Below are 26,826 nucleotides of genomic sequence, written 5' to 3'. Positions count from 1 at the left end.
GATTCTGTGTCAATGATCACTCCTTTTGTTCCCTCCAATTAGGAGTGCATTTTAACGACCTGATAAATGATAGCTTGATCTGGTACCATAACATAAAAGCCTATTCCATATAGCACCTATAGAAATGTCACGTGTACTCTCCTCTCTCTCCGCAGAAAACAGACTAAGAATTTTATTGAGACAAGCATGACTGCACCCAACAGACTGGCTTATTTTATGTAAAATACATAAATGAACAGAATGCTCTTTTCCTCATGAAATCAATTACCTATGGGCTTCAGTTAATGAAAAACAACAAAGTTGCGACTTTACTGATGCCCTGGGCACAAGCTCACTTTAAAGTTCTTGCTGAAAAGTTAGCTGATTGTGAATTTATTTTACAGGCTGCCTGGTCTCACCCAAGCTTTGTGAGAGAGGGGGAGGAAGACAGGATGAAGGAGTGGGTAAGGGGCGAGAGGGAGGAAAAGAGTGAAATTAAGAATTTGAACAAATAAGTCACTACTTAAGTACGTGATGAGTGATTGCAATATTGTATCAAGTGGACCATGCTCTTCTTGAGATCACTGTTAATTGACTCTATGCACACTGACAACTAGTCCGAACAATTGATACATTTTTCATAGCATTACCTAATATTGGGAATAGTATCTAAATTAGAAAATGATCAAGCCTATTTTACTTCATTGAAAAATTTCAAGAATTAGGTATGAACCTGTGCAACACTGGGAAAGGAATTAGTCACTAAAAGAAAAATAAATGAACACTCGGAATAAAGAAATGCTGGAAATTTACAATCAGTTGAAATAGGCTAATATCTTCAATAGGGATCGTTCCTCAAACTTGACTTCTGAAGGGCTTTGACCCAAATGTATATTTCTATTTTTGGCGGGGAGACGGTGGCATAGTGATAATGGACTAGTAATCCAGAGGCCCAGGCTAATGCCGAGGACACAGGTTCCAATCCCACCATGCGGCTGGTGGAATTTAAATTCAGTTAATTAATAAAGATCTAGATTTGAAAACTCTCAGTAATGATGCCATGAAACTATCATCGATTGTTGTAAAAAAAAACACCTGGATCACAATGTCCTTTAGGAAAGGAAATCTGCTGTCCTTACCCTGTCTGACCTACATGCACCTCCAGACCCACAGCAATGTGGTTGACTCGTAAATGCCCTCTGAAATGGCTCAGCAAACCACTCAGTTGTCAACGGCAATCAGGGATGGGCAACAAATGCTGGTCCTGCCAATGGTGCCCATATCCCATGAAAGAACTTGAAAAAAAAATTATGCCTGATGATTAGTTGTTCTTCGGTATCTTCATGTAAGGAGCATTAGTGAGGTTCCACTGTCCATTTATATTTTACTAGGGGATCTCCTGCAGTACTGCTTCTGAAGTGTAGAGGTGGGCAATAAGGCAGTGTGCAGGTTGTGGGTAGTGAAGAACCTGTAAGTAACATTGGCCCAGGATCAAAATGGAGTGAAGCCAGGCCCATTGCTGAGCGGAGCGCATCGGAGAACGTGTGCAGGTAGGTGAGTTACAACAGCAAACATTCAAATAGAGACATCAACTTAAAAATGAGATCTATTCATTTCAGTATTCAGTTTATTAATTTGTAAATAATAATGAAATCTTATCATTAAATAAAAAGAATTGCATTTATATGGCATCTCTCATGACCTCAGGACGTCTCTTCCTAATAACATTGTGGTGGCAGTTCACCACCACCTTCTCAAGGGTCGTTGAGGTTGTGCAACAAATGCTGGCCTTGCCAGCAATTGCTCATATCCCATGAATAAATAAAACAAAACACCCCAAGATTGCTTTACAATCAATCTAATACTTTTGAAGTGAAGTCACTGTTACTGTGTATCTGTTTAGTAGCAACTGAGATACAGGAAGCTCCAAGGGCCAGATATGGAATAACTGTATAGGAGCTGCTACAGCATGTCGGTGGAAGACAAAGGTGTCTCAAACTAGAAGGGAACAGAAGCAAGGGCTGGAGTTTGGGGGATATCAAGCAGCTGGAACCTTACTCTGCAAGGAAACAGTTGCCAGGCACTGGCACTGGGCAAAAGCAGAATGGGTGGGGAAATATAATTGAAATAATATCCTAATGCATAGGTAGCATTTCATTTTATAGTTATTTAATGTGATTTATAAAATGCAGTCATATTTGTAACAATTTATTTTGCTGTATTCAGATTATAATTATTGCTTTGTAATTCTTTAACTATTATTGTAATTTATTTTTCATTTCTTTCATGTATCCTGTTTCATACAAGAGCCCAACCATGGTCACAGTACCTGCTGCCATTGCAGCAGCCTGTGGATAAGGAGCTCTGGGCATCATGATCAAAGGGAGCAGTTCCTTTGCTCTTATTTTCTTGGTCACATGCTGGGCTTGGGATTGCTACATTCATTTGGGTATGAAAAACTGCACATGGAGGCTGGTCATATAGACAAGAAGTCAGATGTTAATCAAATAACATGTTTAATTCCCCCCTCCAAAATATGTTGAATACCTGAAAGTTGAGTTGTGTATTAATTGAGTCATTAAAACTCCAATACAGTTTTATCATCTAGAGCAAGACTGATTGTAGCATGTGCCACAACCTCCTAAACATCAGCCCTGCTAGAGGATGGCAGCTAAGGTCCATTCTGGGATCTGTAATCCAGTAGCTGCTTGTGCCAGCATTCTTTTGAAACTTCTCGCATAAAGCACTTTGTTTACCTTAGATAATATAAACAAACAAAAATTTGTTCATCCAATTTTTGCATGAAGTTCACCCATTTTAAATCCCAATCAAGTACTATCACAAATAGCTCAGTGGAGCATTTTTATAAAAGTCAGAGGCTTTGAAATATAAGAGGATCCATGAGTTGTACTTAGAGTTGCAATAAAGCAAAAGTAATGTGTTAATTTACATAATTGCTTTACTTTGTATATAAAAGACCCCAATAGCTTATCCGACCCCTCATCTTATTTAAAAGTAGATTTTTCAAACAGTACATCGACATATTTTAAGAAGCTATTACACATTTACATGTATATATACATACATATTACATGAAGTCATGTAATTGATTGCACAGTGTTTATGAGGTGAGTGAATTGATGCAGGTTTTTTTTGCCATTACCCTGCTTCCATTGGGAGCAATGTGGGTTGGGGTTTGAAGCAACTTGTCTGGTCTTGGTCTCTCAAGGTGAATTAGGCCTGGAGATTGGGGTCGGGTTGGGGGGGGGTGGGGGAGAAAGAAGCCCGATATTTTAATGGATATGCTGGTTGGAGGCGTCATTTATGGCCAGTAGGTTGCTTTACTGGCAAGAAGGGCAGTTTCTGTTGACTGAAATCCAAAGGACAGGCTCCAGACTGGTTGATACTTCCCAAGATTAGGTAGAAGCCATAGTAAAACATTGCCACCCCCCACTTCCCCAACTGTTTGGATTGGCATATATCGTCCAGGTTTCAACCAGTTGTGGAGAGGTTTACATTTCATCTTAGAGGGGGATGCATCTTCTTGTAGATAGCAGCAAGAGTGTTGCACTAGCCTGCTCACTGCAATGGACCCACCCTCTCCAGTGGGCAGGGACTCAACAAATACTGAGATGGCTCCTGGAATTGTAAGGTCATGGTATGACTGAGTGCAGGAGTATGATCAAATTATGCAGAGATGACCAATACAAGCCATGGATTTTTCTTAAGGATTAGTATTTGGGTCACAATCTCTTGGATATGATCTGTCCATTAACAGTGCCCAACTCTTCATGTTTTGGAAACTGCAAGTGCTGTATTGTATTCATGGCCTCCTGCTCTCCTAGAAAAAGTGTAGATGCAACTGTCTAGGTCTCAGAATGATTAGGCATGTTTCTATTTGAAAAAGGCAGAGGAAGTAGGGACACTGTTTGCCTTTATTGTTTGCATCCTAACCAGGAGCAGTCGAGGTGCAAGTTTCAGTAAGATACAGTTTTACTAAGATATCTAAAGATGGCCCCTGCTTATGAAAAGTGGCCATATTCTCTTATTTGTCCTGTCTGTTTTAGATGAATTTAGTTTGTAACCAGAAAGTCACCAAAATGTTTTGAAGCTTTGAAAGATGTTGGGGGTTGAGATAGTTGGGCTGAAAACAGATATTTTATGTTCAGTCCCTCTGCTTCTACTCTGGGGATGCATGGGTTCACTCTGACGCATGATACCAGAGATTCAATGCAAGGCCAGATAGGAGGGGATAGACAGCATTGCTGTCTGATCCCCAGTAGAATGGGTATTCAGGTTATCCAAATCCACTGACAAATACTGTGGATGTGGGGTGTGAGTTTAGGATTGCAATCCATTTCCTAAATGTGTCAAAGGCCATTCTCTTGATCACTGTGAAGAGGAATTGTCACTCCACCCAATGGAATGCGATTTTCGCTGCCAGGGAGAATACTAGAATAAGCATTTTGCAGTTATTCCAGTGATGCACCACGCCAAATCACCACATACTGGTTTCCTTCAGGAGATGGTCTCGTACAAACTTCAGTTCAGTCGATGTGGGCTAAGCCAAGTGTGACTGCATTTAATCTGAAAGTCAGAATCTTGACCCGTTTTCATAATCAGCAAAGAGGATGGATATAGTTCTGCATGATGAGCACTGCATCAGATCCTTATCCATCTTATGCATTGTGATTGTGTCTGCCCTTAGAATATGTGGGAGAGTCTTTATCTCCAACACATAGTGTAACATTTCAGTGAGAGGAATAAAATCCACAAACAAGTTCTTGGAACAAACTTGTAAAAATCAGCAGGTTAGTCATTAAGTCCTGAGACTTTCCCACATTGGAAGCTTCTAACCGCAGCTAATGTTCTTGGTTGAGAACAGGGCATTGAGTAACTGTGCACTTTCCTTGGTCGGTTGAAGGGGGCGGTTATATAAGTATTGTCCAATTTCCTGTTGCATGGTTTGTTACTAGTGCAAGTACAAGACATAGTACTTTGCAAACTCGTTCTCTTATTAGCAGCAGTGGCAATGTTACCATTGCCCCATTTAAATGTTGAAATATTGCTATTTTGCATTTTCTGCCATAGATTGTATGGGAGATGACTCCTCAGCATATTACTCTCTTTGGAATATCTGGCTCTGGTATACTTTGGTGTTTTCAGCACCTACTGGTAACTTGTTTAGTTCCCATTTTTCCTGTATTATGACCTTTTCAGGATTAAGACTCTAACTTTATTTTCTGTTCTATATTGCAAATCATCCTTGGCAAGATGAAGACGGTGACCTCATCAGAGTATTGCTCGATAGTACTCACAGCTGTTCTCAGCAATACAGTGAGTTTAGTTTGGATCAGAAGTCCAGGTTAGCATGGAGGGCATAGCTGAGGCAGCAATATCTGGAGGAGGGTTAGGACATAACTTGGAATTGTTCTGAGATGACTACTGGCTCTTTTAACGGTGTACGGCTTGCGATAATGTGGTATTACTTCAGAAGTAATAGTATATCCTTTTGTGGATTACAGTACAAGGCATTGAGGTAGATGATCAGCCATGATCTAATTGAATGGCGGAGCAGGCTCGACAGACTGAATGGCCTACTCCTGCTCCTATGTTAATTCCTTTTCTGTAGGGTGGAGGGTCCACCAACATCTTCAAGCTCATGTCATTACAGTGCTTTTAGACTGGCTTCCCTATGCTTGTGGACAGTCTGTCCCAATGTTGATGTGGTGAACATGGAAACATCAATATGGGCTATCCTGCTATTTGACATTTTATTAAGATGGAAATCTGAGGGCATTTGCCGACAAACTGAAGGGAAGGTGGTTGTTGATCAGTATAACCACTCTCCTCTTGTCTTGAGTAGGAAGCAATCAGCCTTTCTCCAATTTCTCATAGGTACTGACGTGAACAGCTGCTGGTTCAAGTGCTGGCAGGAGTGCTTTCTTCCACATTGCAGAGAGTCCTTTTCTGGCATAGTGAGATCTCCCTTAGCTTTGGTGGCACAAGGTGTGGTTATTTTGTTTTTATATTTTACAGATTAAAAAAAAAAGTGCTTTTAGTGGGATGTCAAACTAGTTTGAAATTTCTTTTAAGCAAGCGACTGGTTGATTTTGTGAGGTTTGCTGGATAATCATTGGTATCTTTTGCCAGGTATTCACCAAATCAGAAAGTGAAATATTATGTAATTTTGGTTTGACAAAAATGAACCAAGGATGATTTGTTGCCTCTGGAAATGCCCATGGCTTATGGACATTTTCTGTACGTCTTCCGATGTCTTTGAATAACTCAGCATGCCTCCTTTTACTAATGTACTGAATTGCTACTGCTTACTTTTGTCAAACATAGGACCAAGCCACCTGGAAGCTAGTGCAACATGTGCAGTGAAGAGATTTTTTTTTTTATTATTCATTCACAGGATATGGGCATCACTGGTATGACCAGTATTTATTGCCAATCCCCAATTACCCTTGAGGAGGTGGTGGTTAGCCATCTCTTGAATACAACTGAGTGACTTGCTAGGCTATTTCACAGAGCAGTCAGGAGTCAACAGTCAACCACATTGCTTTGAGTCAGGAGTCACATATAGGTCAGACCAGGTAAGGACAGAAGAAGGCATTAGTGAACCAGATGGGTTTTTACGACAATCCAATAGTTTCATGGTAACTATTACTGATATCAGCTTTTTATTCTAGATATTGATTAACTGAATTTAAATTCCCCACCTTTTGTGGTGGGATTTGAACTCATGTCAGATCATTAGATCAGGCCTCTAGATTACTAGCCCAGTAACATAACCACTATGCTACAACTCTGGACCCTCAGAAGTCTGATGCTCTACCGCCTGAGCTATCCGTGTTCCAGGTTACAGCAGCTGGGAGTAGGATGGTGTGTGGAGTTAGCACAGGCTCATAGGATGAGATGAAGAGAGGCAGTGGGGGGTCTGGCACATGTGTTTAACTTATGGCTCAGGCATGAATTTAGGAATAGAATAGGCGGCTTGGGCCTCGGCAGCATTCGCTGTGTGGGAGACAAGGTAGGATCTGCCACTAATTGTGGGAGGGGAGTGAAAAATTGGGACCTGACCACTTGGGTGAAGGAGTGTTGAGGTGTGAAAACACTTGTGAGTAAGGCAGGGGAAAGATGGGACCTAGCAGGACAATGAAGCTTAGTACTACTTTAGAAGGATGTGGCAGCTTGGGATGATGTAAGGGAGGGGGCACTGGAGCCTAGCCTCTTATGGTACTCAATAGGGCCTAGCAGTGCTACCAAGTAGAGAGGAGGATCTAACTGCACTTGGGGCTGGGAAGGCATGCCTGAACCTGACAGCAATCCACCTGGGGAAGGCTTTTTATACAACAGCTTCGTGTAGAGTCTGCATTTGTGACAACTTTAACTTTCTGCTCGATCATTTTAAAAAATCTGAATAAATTCCTTCCACAATGATTTCATAGTGAACACGAGTGATCATACCCTCCATAATAGGTCTTCAAACTGGGGTCCTTAGACATAAGAGGTCCACCAGGAGATCTCGCAAGGTTCTGTTGATTTACTGGCACAATATTTCTATTGCTATATACTAACATTAAAATAATTGTACTGTTTTTTCTTTGAGTAGCGGACATCCTCAGGAAGTTAGGAGGAGGATTCCTGGAATGGTCTAAATTGTCTAAAAAGGCTAGAATTTTACGGTGGCCGGACAGCAGCTGTCCACCATCCAAAGGCCTCTGTTGGGCCTGGGGTTCCAGACTGGATTTTACAGTACCCCAGGCCCTTAATTGGTCTTAGGCAGGACTTCCACCTCATTGAGGCAGGAAGTCCCGTCTAATGGTGCTGCCAGCCAATCAGTGGGCCAGCAGCTTATAGTCCATCAGGAACGGTGGCCAATGCTGGGATTGCAACCCAGTTGAAGACTGAAGATGTCAGGAAGTTCCGGAGAACGGGTAAGTTTTTGGGGCCTCACCGGGGGCGATCAGTCAGGCCCAGGCAAGGTGGGGGGTGGGGGGAGGGTGGGCTGGGGCGTGTTGGGGCATCGGGAGGAGCCCTCCGTCAGGCACAGGGTGCCCGATCAGGAGGGCCTCCCCAGGCCGTCAGAAAGCCTCCTACTTTTATCAGGTGGCTTTTGTGTGGCCTTGGTTACCCACCTGCCAACCGTAAAATCCTCGTGGCAGCAGGTGGAGGTCCTTAAGTGGTTGTTAATTGGCCACTCAAGGGCCCTGATTGGCCTGGGGCTGGGGGGGGAACCCGTTTCTTGCCTTCACCTCACCGCGTAAAATGGCAGAGGATGTGGGAATGGATCAGGAAGGGACCCCCAAGCCTCCCACACCATATTACGCAACCTCCTCCACCCCACACCTGCTCTTTGGGGGGGCATAAAATTCTGGCCGAAATCTACAGGAATCCCTAAGATTGCATCAACATTTGCAGATGGCCTGGCAGGCTGAAGGATTGGTTGCCTCTATCCTACATGATGACCAAAAGATTAGCTTTGGATTCCTCGCTGTTAAAACTAAAAAAAAACATTTTCATTGCTAAAGAGTTCAAATTTATGAAATAATCACTGCCGTTAGTCCCTCTTTTTATTTGTTCACTTCTACCTCTGATAGATATACAGCAAATACTCAAAACTGAAAACCTTTTATTAATGTGTGTAAGGAAAGATTTAGTTCAATTGTTAGTAAATGCAGAAGTTACCAAAACACGAGACTAACATCATGTTGCTTTAGATACATGCCAGTTGCCACATTTCCACTACGGCTTCAAATAGCGGGGAGAATTACAATGTACAACTGGAGATTCCTGAGGGACTTCCTACAGTCAATGAGACTTAGTAAGACAAACCAGTACCGCATCCAGGGCAAATTTGATAACTTGTTCGGAAAAATTGGCACAAAAACAGTAAACATTTAAAAGACGAGGGAGAAAACCATATGGGAGAGTTGCATGTGTACAGAGGCCTAAAAAATCACGCATGTGTGAACACAGTAGGAGACTGAGCAGCGAGTTCACAGAGCTAGTTCATCATTACTGTGTAAATACTGGGTGGGGGGGGAGGGGGGGGGGGGAGGAAAAAAAAATCACCAAAGCCCTAAATCTGAACTCTCGGGAGAATTCTTTTTAAATTGAGATTCCTGGGTGAGTTTCATAGCCTTTGGATATTTTGCTGTACTGAAAACAAATGACAGACACAAGATATACTATTTCATATACTCCACTTAGAAAAGATCACATTATAGTACTGTATTACTGAAGACGTGCTCCAGAATTAGCAGTGCCTCTAGCCAAGCTGCTCAATACAGCCACAGCACTGGCAGCAACCCGACAATGTGAAAAGTTGCCCAGGTAACAAATCCAATCTAGCCAATTATTGGCCCATTTGTCTACTCTCAATCATCAGCAAAGTGGTGGTAGGTGTCATGGACAAAGCTATAACCTGCTCATCAATGCTCAGTTTGGGTTCCACCAGGACCACTCGAATCCAAACCTCATTACAGCCTTTGTCCAAAACATGGACAAAAGAGCTGAACTTCAGAGGTGAGGCGAGAGTGACTGCCCTTGACATCAAGGCAGCATTTGACTGAGTATGGCATCAAGAAGCCCTGGTAAAACTGGAGCAAATGGGAATCAGGGGGAAAACTCTCTACTGGTTGGACTCATATGTAACACAAAAGAAGATGGTTGTGGCTGTTGGAAACCAACCATCTCAGCCCCAGGACATTACTGCAGGAGCTCCTCAGGGTAGTGTCCTAGGCCCAATCATCTTCAGCTGCTTCATTAATGGCCCTCCCTCCATCATAAGGTGAGAAATGGGGATAATTGTAGTGCTTAGTACCATTCTCAACTCCTCAGATACTGAAGCAGTCCACGCCCGCATGCAGCAAGACACGGACATCATGGAGGCATGGGCTGAGAGATGGCAATTAACATTTGTACCATGCAAGTGCCAGGCAATGACCAACTGCAGCAAGAGAATCTAACCATCCCCCCTTGACGTTCAACAGCAGTACCATCGCTAAATCCTCCACCATCAACATATTCAGGGTTTACCATTGACCAGAAACTGAAATGGACCAGCCATATAAGTACTGTGGCTACAAGAGCAAGTCAGAGGCTGGGGATTCTGCAGTATCTCACCTGATTCGTGAAAGTCTATCCACCATTTACAAGTCAGGAGTGTGATGGAATACTCTCCACTTGCCTGGATGAGTGCAGCTCCAACAACACTCAAGAAGCTCAATACCATCTAGGACACCACCAACTTTTCAAGGGCAATTCGGGATGGGCAATAAATGCTGACCTAGCCAGCAATGCTCACATCCCGTGAAAGAATAACTGGCACCCCATCCATCACCTCAAACATTCACTCTCTCCACCACTGGTGCACAGTGGCAGCAGTGTGTACCAGATACAATCATCACTGAAGCAACTTGTCAAGCCTCCTTCAATAGCACCTTTCAAACCCACGACCTCTACCACCTAAGACAACGGAAGCACATGCATAGGAACAGCATCACTTGCAAGTTCACCTCCAAGCTACACACCATCCTGACTTGAAAATATATTGCCTTTCCTTTACTGTTGCTGGGTCAAAATCCTGGAACCCTCTTCCTAACAGCACTGTGGGTGTACCTACATCAGATGGGACTGCAGTGGTTCAACAAGGCTGCTCACCACCACCTTCTCAAGGGCAATTAGGGATGGGCAACAAATGCTGGTCTTGACAGCAAGACTTACATCCCATGAATGAATAAAATAAATGCAGTAACATAATTTGTAAAGAGACCATTTCAAACACACATTAGCCCCAGTTCAGAGAAAAAAAGCAAAGAAATATAAATGTATTACCACCTCAGACTGTAGGACCTTAACATAGAAAAAATAGAAATCTGTAACAAGAAGGATTAACTTGTCAACTATATGTTGATAGTGAGACACTTGGGCATATTTTATACAGTTTCTTTTTTAAGAGAAGTTTTCAAAATTCATGACAAATGGGGTTAAAACCTGATGTATCTTAGTTGCTAAGAGATATCTCTCCACAGAGGAATATTGTACAACCAGTTCCTTTATTACAATAAAGACAATACTACTTCTGGTTTTTAGACATCAGCAGGAAGCATGTGAAATTTATCAGCAAATTCCTCTGAAAATGGCACATCGAATTCAGATGCAATCATTTTGCTCATCATTCGTAGTCAATTAATCCTTTCAATCCCAAAAGACCTTCTCCTTTTTCAAAACATGCACATATATTCCGTAGCCATTTTCTTTCAATAATGTAATACTAACTAAAAAGGAGATCCAGGCACTTACAGATGCAATGCTCTACAGAAAATGAAACAGACTCATTACATTTTTAATAAAACAGAAAATTCTGGAAATAGCAGAAGAAACAATTAACATTTCAAGCTGATGACCTTTTATCAAAACTGGTCCTCGGACCTGAGGGTTTAACTGTTTCTCTCTCCACAGATGCTGCCAGACCTCGAGTATTTCAAGCATCTTCTGTTTTTATTTCAGATTTCTAGAATTCACAGTATTTTGCTCTTATTACATTTTTAGTTTTGCAGCAGAAGTATTTCAGTTAAAAACTAAAATGTAATTTATGATGACACCAATCCAAGCAGGCTTCAATAAGGTCATTAAAAATTGTAAATTTTTAGACTAAGCGGCTGAACTCAAAACAGACCTATTATTCATTGATGAACTTTAAAAAAAAAAGTCTTGGTTCTCAAGATATAGCCATTCGCTGTAAGGCCAGCATTTAATGCCCATCTTTAGTTGCTATGAGAAGGGTGGTGAACTTTCTTGAACTGGTACAGTCTAAATTTCCACAATACTGTTATGTAGAGAGCTCCAGGATGTGACCCAGCGATGATGGAGGAATAGGGATATTAGCCCAAGTTAGAATGCTGTGACCTGAAGGGGAACTTGGAGGTTCCCACGCACCCACTGCCCTGATCCCTCTAGGTGGTCAAGACTGTGGATTTAGGAGGTGATGCTGAAGAAGCCTTAGCATGTTGCTGCATTATATCCCACAGATAGCAGACAATGCAGCCGCAATATGCCAGAAGAGTGGATGGATGTTCAGGCTATTTGATGGGGTGCCAAGCAAGCAAGCTACTTTGTCCAGGATGGTGCTGAGCTTCTTGAATGCTGTGCAGCTGCACCCATCCAGGCCCATGTTCGTACCAAGGCTGTAATGGGGTCTGGCGCTAAGTGGCCCATCGGTGACCAGATTCTTGCTGAGTAAGTGCCACTTGATAGCATTGTTGACAACTGCTTCCATTAGTTTGCTACTGATTGCGAGCAAACTGATGGGGCAGTAATTGGCTGGATTGGATTTGTCCTGCTTTTTGACTTAAGAGATCTACTGAACGACTTGGCTAAGAGCATGTTGAATTCTGTAGCACAGGTCTTCAACACTGCAGCCTGAAAATTTGCGGGGCTGCAGTCTTTGCTGTGTCCAGCACATTCAATAGTTTGATGTCATGTGGAGGGATTTGAAAGGCCTGAAAACTGGCATTTGTGATGGTGGGGATCTCAGGAAGAGACTCAGAGGGCTCATCCACTTGGCATTTATGGCTGTAGATGGTTGTAAACACTTCCAGCCTTGCCTGTGTTCATCCATTGTTGTGGATATTCATGGAGTCTCCTGCTCCCATTAGTTGCTTAATGTCTGCTACCATTCATTAATGATAGGGCAAGGCTTCAGAGCTTTGACCAGATCCATTGTTTGTGGGATCGCTTAGCTCCCTCTGTAACATGCTGCTTTTAACTGTTTAGCATGTATACAAACCTGCGTTGTAACTTCTCCAGGTTGATATCTCATTTTCAGATACATTTGGTGCCGCTCTTCTGCACTGCACATTGGTCAAGGGTTGGTCATCTGGCTTGATAAGATGGAGATGTGACGGATATGCTGGGCACGAGATTACAAATTGAGTTGAATTCAATTCTATTGTTACTAATGGTCCAACGTCCCATGGATGCCCAGTTTTAAGATGCTAATTGTTCTTAACCTATCCCACTTAGCATGATGAGTGTGTCATGATGGGAGGGTGTCCTCAGTCTGAAGACAGGACTTGATCTCCACAAGGACTGTTCGATTGTCACTCCTACCAATACTGTCATGGACAGATGCATCTATTACGAGGAGATTGGTCAGGACGAGTTTAAGTTGGTTACTCCCTTGTGTTGGTTCTCTCTCCACCTGCTGCAAATTCAATCTAGCAGCTATGTTCTTCCGGACTCAGCCAGCTCGATTTCTGGTGGTACTACTAAGCCACTCTTGGTGATGGACATTGAATTCACTCATCCAGAATCCATTTTGTGTCCTTGCAAACCTCACTGCTTCCTTCATGTAGTGTTCAACAGGAAGGATATGATTCATTAGCTGAGGGAAGGCAGGAGGTGATAATCAGCAAGAGATTTCCGTGCTCATATTTGACCAGAAGCTACGAGGCTTCAAGGAGTGAGGAGTCAATATTGAGGATTCCCAGAACCAACCCTCCTGCCCGCTGCCACCACCTCTGCCGGATCTGTTCCGTGGGTGGGAGAGTTCCAAGACACAGCCAACAGGTATGATTCCGTGAGTTTGACTGGGCCAACCTGTTGCTTGACTAGTCTATGAGACAGCTCCCCCAGCATGGCACAAGCCCCCAGATGTTAATGAGGAGGACTTTGCAGGGTCGGCTGGGCTGAGCACACCTTTGTCGTGTCCTGATTCAATGCCTCGGTTGCAGCCGTGTGGTCAGTCAGGTTTTATTCTCATTGTTCTTTGTAGCAGTTTGATACAACTGAATGACTTGCTAGACTACTTCAAGTGGTAGTAAAGAGTCAACGCATTGATGTGGAACTGAAGTCGCGTATACCAGACCAGGCAAGGACAGTAGGTTTTGTTCCCTAGAGGACATTAGTGAACAAGCTGGGTTTTTATGACAATCCAACAGTTTCATGATCACTTTCATTGATAAAAGCTTTATATTTCCAGATTTTTAAAAACTGAATTCAAGTTCTAAAATTGCCATGTTCTCTGGATTATTAGTCCAGACCTCCGGATTATAAAATCAGTAAATAATCACTACACAATTATGCATGTGCGTGCATGTGTGTATTGGAGAGAGATGTCACCACAAAATTTTAGAAATATATACTGCTTCAACAGAAATAACAAACACTCAAACCTATTAAAACACACAGAAAAACAAGCTTTTTTATATTGTATTAATAAGAATATACTAAGTACCTCATTTTTTTCCACTACTAGCCAGGCCACTTGTAAGCCTTCCAGGCCTTTAAATGGGACCTCTCTCGTCAGCATTTCCCAAAGAACCTGCAAAACAGAGTGCACCTTTGAATGTATATCCAATCCTATTCACAAAAACAATAAAATGCTGATAATTTCTCTAGCTTTTCTAGCTATTAAGGGGGTCATTGTGTGGGTCAGTTAGCTGATGGCTGGAGTGGGACGCAGAAAAACGCCAACAACTCGGGTTCAACCCCTGTACCGGCTGTGGTAGCCCATGGAGGCCTTCCTCCTTGCCTTGCCCCACGCTTGCAGAGTGGTAACCTTCAAGCTACAGATACGAACATACGAATTAGGAGGAGTAGGTCAGTTGACCCCTCGAGCCTGCTCCGCCATTCAATAAGTTTATGGCTGAACTGATTACTCCACATTCCCGCTTACCCCCGATAACCTTTCACCCCCTTGATGATCAAGAATCTATCTACCCCTGCCTTTTAAGGAAGGGAGTTCCAAAGACTCACGACCCTCAGAGAAAATATTTACTCCTCATCTGTCTTAAATGGGCAACCACTTATTTTTAAACAGTGACCCCCTAATTCGAGATTCTCCCACAAGGGGAAACATCCTTTCCACATCCACCCTGTCAAGACCCCTCAGGATTTCACATGTTTCAATCAAGTCGCCTATATTCCAGCAGATACAAGCCTAGCCTGTCCAACTTTTCCTCATAAGACAGCCCGCCCATTCCAGGTATTAGTCTAGTAAACCTTCTTTGAACTGCTTTCAACACATTTACAACCTTCTTTAAATAAGGAGATCAATATTGTACACTGTACTCCAGATGTGGTCTCATTAATGCCCTGTATAGCAGAAGCATAAGCTCCCTGCTTTTGTATTAAATTCCCCCTCACAATAAACGATAACATTCTATTAGCTTTCCTAATTACGTGCTGTACCTGTATAGTAACTTTTTGAGATTCATGCACCAGGACACCCAGATCCCTCTGCATCTCAGAGCTCTCACCATCTAGATGCTTCTTTTTTATTCTTCCTGCCAAAATGGACAATTTCACATTTTTCCACATTATACAACATTTGCCAGATCTTTGCCCACTCACTTAACCTATCTATATCCCTTTTGTAGCTTCCTTATTTTCTCTTCACAACTTACTTTCCTACCTATCATTGAGTCATCAGCAAATTTAGCAACCATACCTTCAGTCCCTTCATCCAAGTCATTATATAAATTGTAAAAAGTCCAGGCCCCAGCACAGATCCCTGTGGCACACCACTCGTTATATCTGGCCAACTGTCTCTAATAGGGAGAGATGCCTATGGTTCTTTGGGACTACAGCTAGAACAACAACAGTTATTAAGCAGGTCGTTACTAATGACATTTAGAGATACCATGTCTAAGAAAGGAGTTTGGGTGATAATACAGATCTACTAATGTCTTTACAGATGATGCTTTTTGACTTGGATTATCAACACAAACAAGAGAAAAGCAGCTCGCTTCTAGTGACATACAGATACTACATGCAGCTTTCTTTGCAAGAGACCACTCCCATAACACCGCCCAGAAGTTAATTGGATTGTGATTCCATATATATATATATATATATATACCAGAAGACCATATCAGTGCACTGAGCTTGGTACAATTGATCAAACTCGGAATGGAATGCACTGCCTGACAGTGTGGGGGAAAACAGATTCAATCATAGCTTTCAAAAGGGAACTGGATAAATTTTTGAAGCAGGAAAATTGCATGGATATGAGGGAAGTGGGACTAACTGTATTTCTCTTCAAAAGGGCCAGCAGAGACTCGAAGGGCCAAATGGCCTCCTTCTGTGCTGTGCTATTTTAGGATTCTATAATTGTGACTGTTTTCAACACAGCCAGATAAATCTGGGGGCTCAGGTAGGTGAAAAACAGAGTCAGAAGGCCTTGGAATAAATTCCAGGATCAGTGGTTAAGATGGAAACTACAGATCAACAAACTATATTTCTTCATTGCAACTAAGAATACCTGAAGACAAACATAACTACTTACAACAAATGTAAAGGTCAACATTTCAAAAACACTATTCTGCTATGAAAGCAAAAGGATGGCAAAAAGAGGTCAAACTAATTTGACTAAATTTGATTAAAAGAAAGAGAAACAATAACATTTATTTTCAAGAATGCCAAGGATGATATCACAGAGTCACAGAAGTTACAACATAGAAAAACGCCATTTGCCTAACGAGTCTAATCAACATTTATCCTCCACATGAGCTAACAGTCCTGTTCACATTTGCCCACCTGGTTCCCTATCCCTTCATGCCCTATCTGATCTAATCCTGAATGTTGAATTAGTTTCTATATTAAGCACTGATCCTGGAATTGAATTCCATAGCCTCACGACTCTGTGTAAAGGGAGAATTATCACCCAATCCCAACCATAGATATAGCGTTAAAATAGCCTGATAATACTTGGGAACACAGGAACAAGAGTAGGCTATTCACACGAAGAGACTAATCGGTCATCTAATTAGATTATTACTTCTCTGTACCTCACCTCCATTTACCCACTTTGTTCCATATCCTTTGCTACCCTACCTAACAAAAATCTACCAATCTCAGTCTTAAAAGCTCCCACTGTCCTAGAACCCATAGATTTTTGGGGGAAGAAAATTCCCAATTTCCACTACCCTTTGTGTGAAAACATGATTCCTTATTTCACTCCTAAATGAACTAGACTTAATTTTACAATTATGTCCCCTTGCTCTGGATTCTATCAAAGGAAACAGTTTCTCTGTATCTACCTTATTGAATCTATTTATCATTTTAATCACTTTGATCAGATCACCCCTCAACCCTTAAAAATCAAGTGAATTTAAACCAATTTTATGTGATCTGTTAGAATTAGATGAATTAGAATTAGAACATTACAGCGCAGTACAGGCCCTTCGGCCCTCGATGTTGCGCCGACCTGTGAAACCATCTGAACTACACTATTCCATTTTCACCCATATGTCTATCCAATGACCACTTAAATGCCCTTAAAGTTGGCGAATCTACTACTGCTGCAGGCAGGGCGTTCCACGCCCTTACTACTCTCTGAGTAAAGAAACTACCTCTGACATCTGTCCTATATCTATCACCCCTCAACTTGAAGCTATGTCCCCTCGTGTTTGCCATCACCATCCGAGGAAAAAGACTCTCACTATCCACCCTATCTAACCCTCTGATTATCTTATATGTCTCTATTAAGTCACCTCTCCTCCTCCTTCTCTCCAACGAAAACAACCTCAAGTCCCTCAGCCTTTCCTCGTAAGACCTTCCCTCCATACCAGGCAACATCCTAGTAAATCTCCTCTGCACCCTTTCCATAGCTTCCACATCCTTCCTATAATGCGGTGACCAGAACAGCACGCAATACTCCAGGTGCGGTCTCACCAGAGTTTTGTACAGCTGCAGCATGACCTCGTGGCTCCGAAACTCGATCCCCCTACTAATAAAAGCTAACACACCATATGCCTTCTTAACAGCCCTATTAACCTGGGTAGCAACCTTCAGGGATTTATGCACCTGGACACCAAGATCTCTCTGTTCATCTACACTACCAAGAATCTTCCCATTAGCCCAGTACTCTGCATTCCTGTTACTCCTTCCAAAGTGAATCACCTCACACTTTTCCGCATTAAACTCCATTTGCCATCTCTCAGCCCAGCTCTGCAGCCTATCTATGTCTCTCTGTACCCTACAACATCCTTCGGCACTATCCACAACTCCACCGACCTTAGTGTCATCTGCAAATTTACTAACCCACCCTTCTGCACCCTCTTCCAGGTCATTTATAAAAATGACAAACAGCAGTGGCCCCAAAACAGATCCTTGCGGTACACCACTAGTAACTAAACTCCAGGATGAATATTTGCCATCAACCACCACCTTTCAGCTAGCCAATTTTTGATCCAAAGCTCTAAATCACCTTCAACCCCATACTTCCATATTTTCTGCAATAGCCTACCGTGGGGAACCTTATCAAACGCCTTACTGAAAAACATATACACCACATCCACTGCTTTACCCTCATCCACCTGTTTGGTCACCTTCTCGAAAAACTCTGTCCTCATAATTTAAACCTTTGAGCACTGGTATCATTCTGGTGAATTTGCATTGTACCCCCTTCCAAGGCCAATACATCTTTCCTGAGGTTCGGTGCCCAAAACTGAATGCAGTACTCCAGATAGTGTCTGACCAAAGTCCTGTACAACTGAAGCAAAATTTCCTCACTTTAAAATTCCAACCCTCAAGATAAAAGCAAACAATCTTTTTGATTACTTATTACACCTGTGCAGTAGGTTTTAGCAATTTGTGTACCTGGAGACGTAAATCCCTTTACTCCTCCATAGCTCGCAGTCTCACAAATATTCTGATGTGTCTTTTTCAGATCCCAACTGGATAACCCCACACTTCCCCACGCTGAAATCCATCTGCTTTATGTTTGTCCTGACTTAATCGAAGTTCCTTTGCATTTTCCTGCTCCCATCTGCACATCATTTCCAAACTTGAATGTGCAACAGTCTATTCCTTCATCTAACTCACTACTATATATGGTGAAAAGCTGTGGCCTCATAACAAATCCCTGGGGAACATCATTTATTACATCCCACCAATTAGAGAACAAACTGTCTATCCCTACTCGGTTTCCAATCTCCCAAACAATTACTGACCTATGAAGTTAAGAAAGCTGTCAAGAAAGGATATGGGATCCTTGGCTTTATCAACAGAAGAATATACTGCAAAAGCAAGAAAGTTTTGCTAAACCTTACTAAAAGTAAGTAGCATGGAGTACTGTTTCTACAGAGTACTGTTTCTACAGAGTACTAAACTCGGAGAATTTGGTGAGTGAGGGAATTCAGTGCAGTGAGGAAAGAGGTGCTGTTCTGGTATTCAAAAAAAAAATTAAATCAATTGTTTAAACAAGGTGCTAACTAGAATCTAAAAGAGGAAAGAGTTTTTCTTTAGATCATTGATGGACAGCTGAGACCTGTTGCTTACAATTCCTGTGCCATGTGGGAACTTCAGGACACTTAATGTGTCTTGGAGGACCACATGTGTAGGAAGTGTCTCTAGCTGCTTGAGCTTGAGCTCAGGATTTCTAAGCTTGAGGGGCAGCTGGAGTCACTGTGGAGCATTAGGGAGGATGAGTGTTTCCTGGATTATACGTTCCATGAAGTGGCCACCACACAGGCAGTGTGTGTTCAGGACAGGAGATGGGTGGCCATCTGGAAGAGTAGGAAGAGGCGGGAAGTGCAAGACACTTCAGGATGTGTTTCAATGATCTGGTTTTTATCCAAGCTGACAATGACCCTCCTATTCCACAGTCTCAATTTTGTTCACTAGCCTTTTATGTGGTACTATGTCAAAACCAGACTGAAGATTGAGTTCAATAATTTCAGAGCATGACTGGCCCTTTTTTATTTTTATTTTATTTAGTTCCTTTTTTTTGTCTTTCACCATGTGCCTGCCTACTTTTTTTTCATGTTTGTGCTTTTGGCTAGGGCTGCTCATTATTCTGTCATTAACACTCCCTCCGCACTAATGCTTTGTCTTTCACCTCACCATTAGCACACTCTCTTTGCCTTTGCCCCATGACCTCCTTGTCAGTTAATCTCTCTGGCCCTCTGTCATATCACACACATTCCCTTTTGTCCTCTTTTCCCCCCACCCCGCTTTATTCGCTTAAAACCTATTACACTTCTAACCTTTGCCAGTTCTGATGAAAGGTCGCTGACCTGAAACATCAACTCTGCTTCTCTCTCCACATATGCTGCCTGACCTGCTGAGTGTTTCCAGCACTTTCTGTTTTTCTTTCAGGTTTCCAGCATCTGCAGTATTTTGCTTTTATTTGTAAAAGGCAGATTGTGTTTGACTAATCTAGTTGAATTTTTTGATGAACTAAGAGAGAAGGCTGATGAAGGGAAAGCAGTGCAAGTTGTCTATATAGTTTTTAAGAAAGCATTTGACATTGTACCACATAAAAGGCTAGTGAACAAAATTGAGACTCATGGAACAGGAGGATCATTGTCAGCTTGGATAAAATGTTGGCTTAAGGACAGAAAACAGCAAGTTATGATAAATGGCTGTTTTTTTCAGACTGGAGGATGATGGTTAGTGTTGTTCCCCAAGGGTCAATGCCAGGAACACTGCCTTTTTTGATATATATGAATGACTTGGATATTGGAGTGCAGAGTAAAATGTCAAAATTTACCAATGATACCAAACTTGGATGTGTGGCAACCAGTGAGGATGATACCAATCGACTGAAAACAGGTCATAGATAGGCTCGCAAAATGGACAGACAAGTGACAAATGAAATTACATACGTACAAACATATGAATTAGGAGCAGAAGTAGGCCATTCGAGCCCTAAAGCCTGCTCCATCATTTGATAGGATAATGGCTGATCTGATTGCGGACTCAACTCTACTTTCCTCTCTGCCTGCTATAACCTTTGACTTTCTTGTCAATCAAGAATATATCAAACTCAGCCTTAAAAATATTCAGTGGCCCAGCCTCCACTGCTCTCTGAGGCAGACTAGCGACCCTCAGAGAAAAACAACTTCTTCATCTCCATCTGAAAAGGGAAACACCTAATTTTTTAAACTGTGTCCCCAACTTCTAGTCTTTCCTATAAGGGGGAACGTCCTTTCAGCATCCAACCTGTCATGTCGCTTCAGGAACTTACATGTTTCAATAAAATCACCTCTCATTCTTCTAAACGCCAATAGATACAGGTCCAACCTGTCCAACTTTTTCTCATAAGATAACTCCTTCATCCCAGGAATCAGTGGAGTGAACCTTCTCTGAACTGCTTCTAATGCAATTATATATGTTCTTAAGTACGGAGACCAAAACTGTATGCAGCACTCCAGGTGTGGTCTCACTAACACCCTGTACAACTGTAGCAAAACTTTCCTACATTTATTTTCCATTCCCCTTGCAATAAATTACAACATTCCATTTGCCTTCCTAATCGCTTGCTGTATCTGCACACTAACCTTTTGTAAATCATGTACCAGGACACCCAGATCCTTCTGTACCACAGAATTCTGCAATTTCTCTCCATTTAAGTAATATACTGTTACAACTGAGGTGGGAGGAGTGCACTGTCTTTTCTAGTTCCACTTTCCCACAGGTCACAACATATATTTAAATGTTTAGCCAGTTACCAATATGGTCAATCATATACTCTACTCTTTATCCCAGAATAAAATACACCAACCAGGTTTTTTTAATAAACAAACTATCAGTTTATTATAAAACCAGACTTAGCAGTAACAAAGCAACACATTAACACAGATTGAAATATGAAAGTTCCCATTTTACCTTAGCCCCTCACACACACACAGGTTAACTGAAAAATAAAGAGATTTTCTCTGCTGAGCTCTTTTACAAAAAAAAAATACTTTGGACAAATACTTGCTAATTATTGAAAAAAAAAGATATAGAATGATGTCCGTTGTCCCTTTTTGTCTGGTGTCAGGGTATACGGAGACAGATCACTGGGATCTTTTTTGGAGCAGTTCGTTCTGGAGATGTCGAGAAGTAGTCTGGTAGGCTTTCCAGGAGAAATGTGGCATCAGGGGTTTCAGTTATCCCACTCTGGATTCGCAAATTTTTCCAAAGAGGTAGAGAAAGAGGAGCCGAGACACTGGATTTCTCTGTGCCTCTTAGAGAGGTGCAGGAAAGATGAGCTGGGTGTTTCTCCCTTGGCAGGTTGATCTCCAACTAACTCAAAATCAGTCCACAAACCAACCAGAAAGTCAAAACAATCCCAAAAGTGACCTCGCCACCATTCCACCCGATTATATGCTCTCCCCACCTCCAAACCTGCCATGGGGAACAGCATAAAATTTCCCCCTTTATGTCCTATTCACAGCTTACTTTCCTATCTTAGTGTCATCCGCATATTTAGCTACCATACATTCGGTCTCTTCATCCAAATCATTGATACAGATATGTTACACCCCACATCATGAGCTCTTATTTTGTCCAGTAACCTTTGATATGGCACCTTATCAAATGCCTTTTGGAAATGCAAGTACACCACATCTACAGGTTCCCCTTTATCCACTGTGCTTGTTACCTCTTCAAAGAATTCTAATAAAATTAGGCAAACAGGATTTCCCTTTCACAAAACTATGTTGACTCTGCTTGACCACGTTAAGAGTTTGTAAGTGCCCTGCTATAACCTCCTTAATAATAGATTCGAGCATTTTCCTATGACAGATGTTAGGCTAACTGGTTTCCTGCTTTCAGTCTCCTTCCTTTCCTGAAAAGAGGAGTTACATTTGCTATTTTTCAATCCGATATGACCTTTCCAGAATCTAGGGAATTTTAGAAAATTACAACCAATGCATCTGCTATCTCAGCAGCTACTTCTTTAAAGACCCTAATTTAATACAGAGAAGTGTTATATGATGCACTTTGGCAGAAGGGATAGGGAGAGGTAACACAGACTTAATGGCACAGTTCTAAAGAGTGTACAGGGGACCGAGGGGCCTGTTTGGGGCGGGGCGGGGTGGGTTCATGTTCATAGATCTTTGAAGGTGGCAGGACATATTGACAGAGTAGCAAAGCATATAGGATTTTGGGCTTCATAAATAGAGATATTGAGTACAGGGAAGTTATGCTGAACCTTTATAAAGCTCTGGTTAGCCAACAATTAGAGTATCGTGTCCAGTTCTGGTCACCACACTTTAGGAAAGATGTGAATGTCCTTGAAAGTGTGCAGAGGAGATTTACTAGAATGGTTCCAGGGATGAGGGATTTTAGCTACAAGGTTAGGTTAGAGAAGCTGGTGTTGTTCTCGGAGCAAAGGAGATTGAGGGGAGATCTAATAGAAGTGTGGAAGATTATGATAGGTTTGGATAAGGTAGAAAAAGAAAAACTGTTCCCATTAGCTGATGGTACAAGGACTAGGGGACACAGATTTAAGGTTTTGGGCAAGAGCTACAGGGGCGATGTGAGAAAGAACCTTTTTACTATGAGTGGCAATGACCTGGAATTCGCTGCCTGTGAGGGTGGTGGTAGTGGAGATGGTCAATGATTTTAAAAGGAAACTGGACAGACAATTGAGGGAAATAAGCATGCAGGACTACAGGGATAAAGCGGGGTAGTGGGACTGACTGGATTGTTCTAGACAGCCGTCATGTACTCAGTGGGCCAAATGGCCTACTTCTGTGCCGTAATGACTCAATGGACAGGATTTTACTACAGGCTTTGGGATCCCGACGTTGGGATGAAATGGGAGTCCCAAGTCCACACATGCTGACAGCAGGATCAGCTCAGCAATTTTACCAGAGGCAGGCTCCTAATTGGCCTCCTCTGGGCTCGCCATCCAATTAAAGACGATGGGTAGCCTCCCTATGCTGCCAGCCAAATCAGAGTGCTGGCAGTCCCACTGGCAGAGGTGGGCACTGTTGAGGCAGGTTGAGGATCAAGAGAGCGCCTCAACATGGAGATTTGAGGTACATAAAATTATGAGGGCCCTAGATATAGTGGATTAAAAAGTACCTATTTCCGTTAGCAGAGAGGTCAATAACCACAGGATATAGATTTAAAGTAAGTGGTTGAAGGATTAGTGGGGAGGAGTAATTTTTTCACTCAGAGGGTGATGAGGGTCTGGCACCCATTGCCTTATCGCATATAAAAAATATTTGGATGTGCACTTGAGGTGCTGTAACCTACAGGGCTATGGACCAAGAGCTGGAAGGTGGGATTCGGCTAGATAGCTCTTTATCGGTTGGCATGTAAATTATAGATTTATGGCACAGAAGGAGTCCATTCAGCCTATGTTTCTATGCTGAAAAGTTGAAGAGGGATTGAATTCCTGTGTTTGGGGAGTCGATGACAAAGAGGTCAGTAATGTCAAATGATCGCAGAATGTGGGAAGAGGTTAGCAGAAATTTCTTTAGAGTTGTTGGGAGTAGGACATGCTTTGCCTCAGGGAGTAGTCGAGACCACTGTATCTTATAAGGGAAAATGGATAAATATTTAAAGCAGAGGAAGATTAAGGGCCATGGAGAGAAAGTAGGGCACGGGATTGCTCCAAAATGCTGAAACCTTAAACATACAATCCTTTTTAAGAAGCTACTTACTACAAACTGATATACCGCCAATGCAGGGGTACATTTTAATTTTACAGGGTTAGTGTTATCACTTTAAAATGTAGTTATTTAAAAATACTTTAATACTTTAAAATGGAATTGAACTAAAAAAGATAAACAGCTGTTAAATGCCAAAACTAGATTTGTACTGAATAAGCTAATCAATGAGAACACTAAACAAAGTACTACAGGAGGAAAACTTTCAAGGCACACAAAAATATTTTTAAAGCTACTAAATCAACTGCTCAAACAATCCAATTAAAGTAAAAACTGCCACCAGAGCACTAAATGCTTTGAATACAAAAGTGGCAGGAGTTTCCACTGGGTTGAATTAGTTTTTTTTGAGCGCAATTTGTCCGAAATCAGCCAAACCAGTGCAAAGGAATATAGAATTTTAAGTGCAAATTACATTCGGTGCAAGTCAAATTTCTGTCATCTTTTGTGCTAGTTTTAAAAGAAATTGTGCTAGAAGTTGGCTCCACCCATAAAACTGGACATATCCCCAGATCGAATTAATCACCATTAGGAATTTCTGTTAATTGTTTGCAGACCTTTGAGGAAGCTCTTAAAAACTAAGCTATTTTTTTTAAAAGGGGGTAGGGCATGTTTTAAAAGCTTTTAATTTTTTTTTAATTTACTAAGAAACTGACTACTGTACACCAACATAACAAGCAAATGGTTCTGTACAGATTTTTAAAAAGTAATTTTCAGTTATTTAAGATTGCATGGTGTACTCGTTACTCTGACTAAAAATGCTTATTTTGTGAGAAACCCATTTTCAATTGTATTATTAAAACTGAAGCAAGTTACCACTCTAAATATATGCAGTAGTTTTTGTTTTAAAACAAGTTTTAAAAAATATCACATTCTATGATGTTACCAGATTGTGCTGGTTCATGGCAGATCTTACGCGCTGAATTTTACGTCCCCCCAAAGAGAGGGACGGTGACGGGTTGGGGGGGGGGGGGTGGTGGGTGTAAAATGAAGCGGGAGACTCCGCGAGGACTTCCTGACCCACTCCCACCTCCACTTTGCGTAGGGCGGTGGGGGCGAAAAACAGCCAGCCCGCCCCAGGCCAATCAAGGCACTTAAGGGCCGTCGCCCGCCTCCAAGTGGATTTTAAACGTGGCTGGTCAGGTGGCCGAGGACCGAGTGAAGCTGCCTGGCAAACACAGGTGGCTCTCGAGCGTCCCAGGGTGGCCCTCATGATCGGGCACCCTGTGCCCGATGGAGGGCCACCCCCGCTACCCCAATCACCTCCAAGACCCAACACACCCCCCTTCTCCCCCCAATCGACCACCCTTGCCTTGACAGGGCCCAACTGATTACCCCCAGCGAGGCAACCAAAACTTACCTGCCTTCCCGGCTCCCCGCCATCATCTTTTTCGAGCTGGGCTGTAGTCCCAGCAGTGGCCCCTGCTCCCGGTGGCGCTGCTGGGACTAGGAGCTGCCGGCCCACTGATTGGCTGGCAGCTCTGTTAGGCAGGACTTCCTACCTCAAGCGGGTGGAAGTCCCGCCTCACACCAATTGAAGCCTGGTGACTTGCAAAATATGTCGGATTCCCAGGCGAGGCAGAAGTGGGTTCCCCACCGACTTCTCAATTGGTGGCCGGCTCCCATCCGCCTATTGTAAAATCCCAGCCTATTTCAGCCACACCTGTCAAAACCTGCACAGTTTTGAGCACAATTTGTACTTAAATTGCCGAATGTGCCCAAAGCAGAATTTCCAGTCCAACACATTTAGTGATTCAGCTTTTCTATCTATACCCACATTAGCTCCTTTCCCAAATGTGGAAATGGCGTATTTAGTTTTCTTCCTAAATATACTGGAATGCATTAAAAATACACAGCGAAACCTAGATATGATTAACACGCCAAAAGTTTTGTTTACTACAGTAGCTAAACTTGATAGCTTGGATTTTATCTATTACACATACAAAAGTTAATTTTTCTCTCTCAAGATTTTACTTATTCTAAGAGATATTGCAGATGTGAAACAGTCTAACACTTTTAAGTATAAACAGCTTTGATAATTAAAATGTTCATTGAATGGCATATTTTGTGTTGCATGATATACCTACCACACCATAAGAGAATGTGTCACAGGTTTCAGCCACTGGCAGGCTCTGTATAACCTCTGGTGCCATCCATGGGAAGGTCCCCACCAGGCTCATGTGTGTTGTATGAGAGTGAAATCTTGAGGCACCAAAATCACATATCTAGAGAAAAGCAAAAGCATCCATGTAAAGTATCCACGTTTTCAACCACAATACTGCGAAAGAGGCTCAGATAGAACTGTGATGACTCACCTTTAACACACTGTCCGCAGCAATCACCACTAGATAAAACATTAAAATAAAATGAAACAGATCAGATATTATTTCAGTTAGGAAGTTTCTCTCAAATGCACAGAACAGAATCAAAACCAAACAAATGT

The 26,826-nt window shown here is 42.2% G+C and overlaps 1 protein-coding gene across 3 annotated transcripts in view; it reads right to left on the bottom strand.

Annotated features, from left to right (window-relative positions):
* LOC137372068 (mitogen-activated protein kinase kinase kinase 20-like) overlaps positions 1-26,826 on the bottom strand; it is a 163,964-nt gene that overhangs the window by 85,192 nt on the left and 51,946 nt on the right. For all 3 annotated transcript variants that reach the window (XM_068035428.1, XM_068035430.1, XM_068035429.1), the window contains 3 exons: positions 26,699-26,727; positions 26,471-26,608; positions 14,228-14,314 (listed from right to left, as the gene is read on the bottom strand). In XM_068035428.1, the coding sequence (XP_067891529.1) occupies positions 14,228-14,314; positions 26,471-26,608; positions 26,699-26,727 (254 nt within the window). The remainder of the gene's footprint in view (positions 1-14,227; positions 14,315-26,470; positions 26,609-26,698; positions 26,728-26,826) is intronic.

This window comes from Heterodontus francisci, chromosome 7 (assembly GCF_036365525.1).
Source record: "Heterodontus francisci isolate sHetFra1 chromosome 7, sHetFra1.hap1, whole genome shotgun sequence".
NCBI lineage: Eukaryota > Metazoa > Chordata > Chondrichthyes > Heterodontiformes > Heterodontidae > Heterodontus > Heterodontus francisci.
Note: the sequence above shows the minus strand (reverse complement) of the source record. Positions and strands in the feature narration are given on the sequence as shown.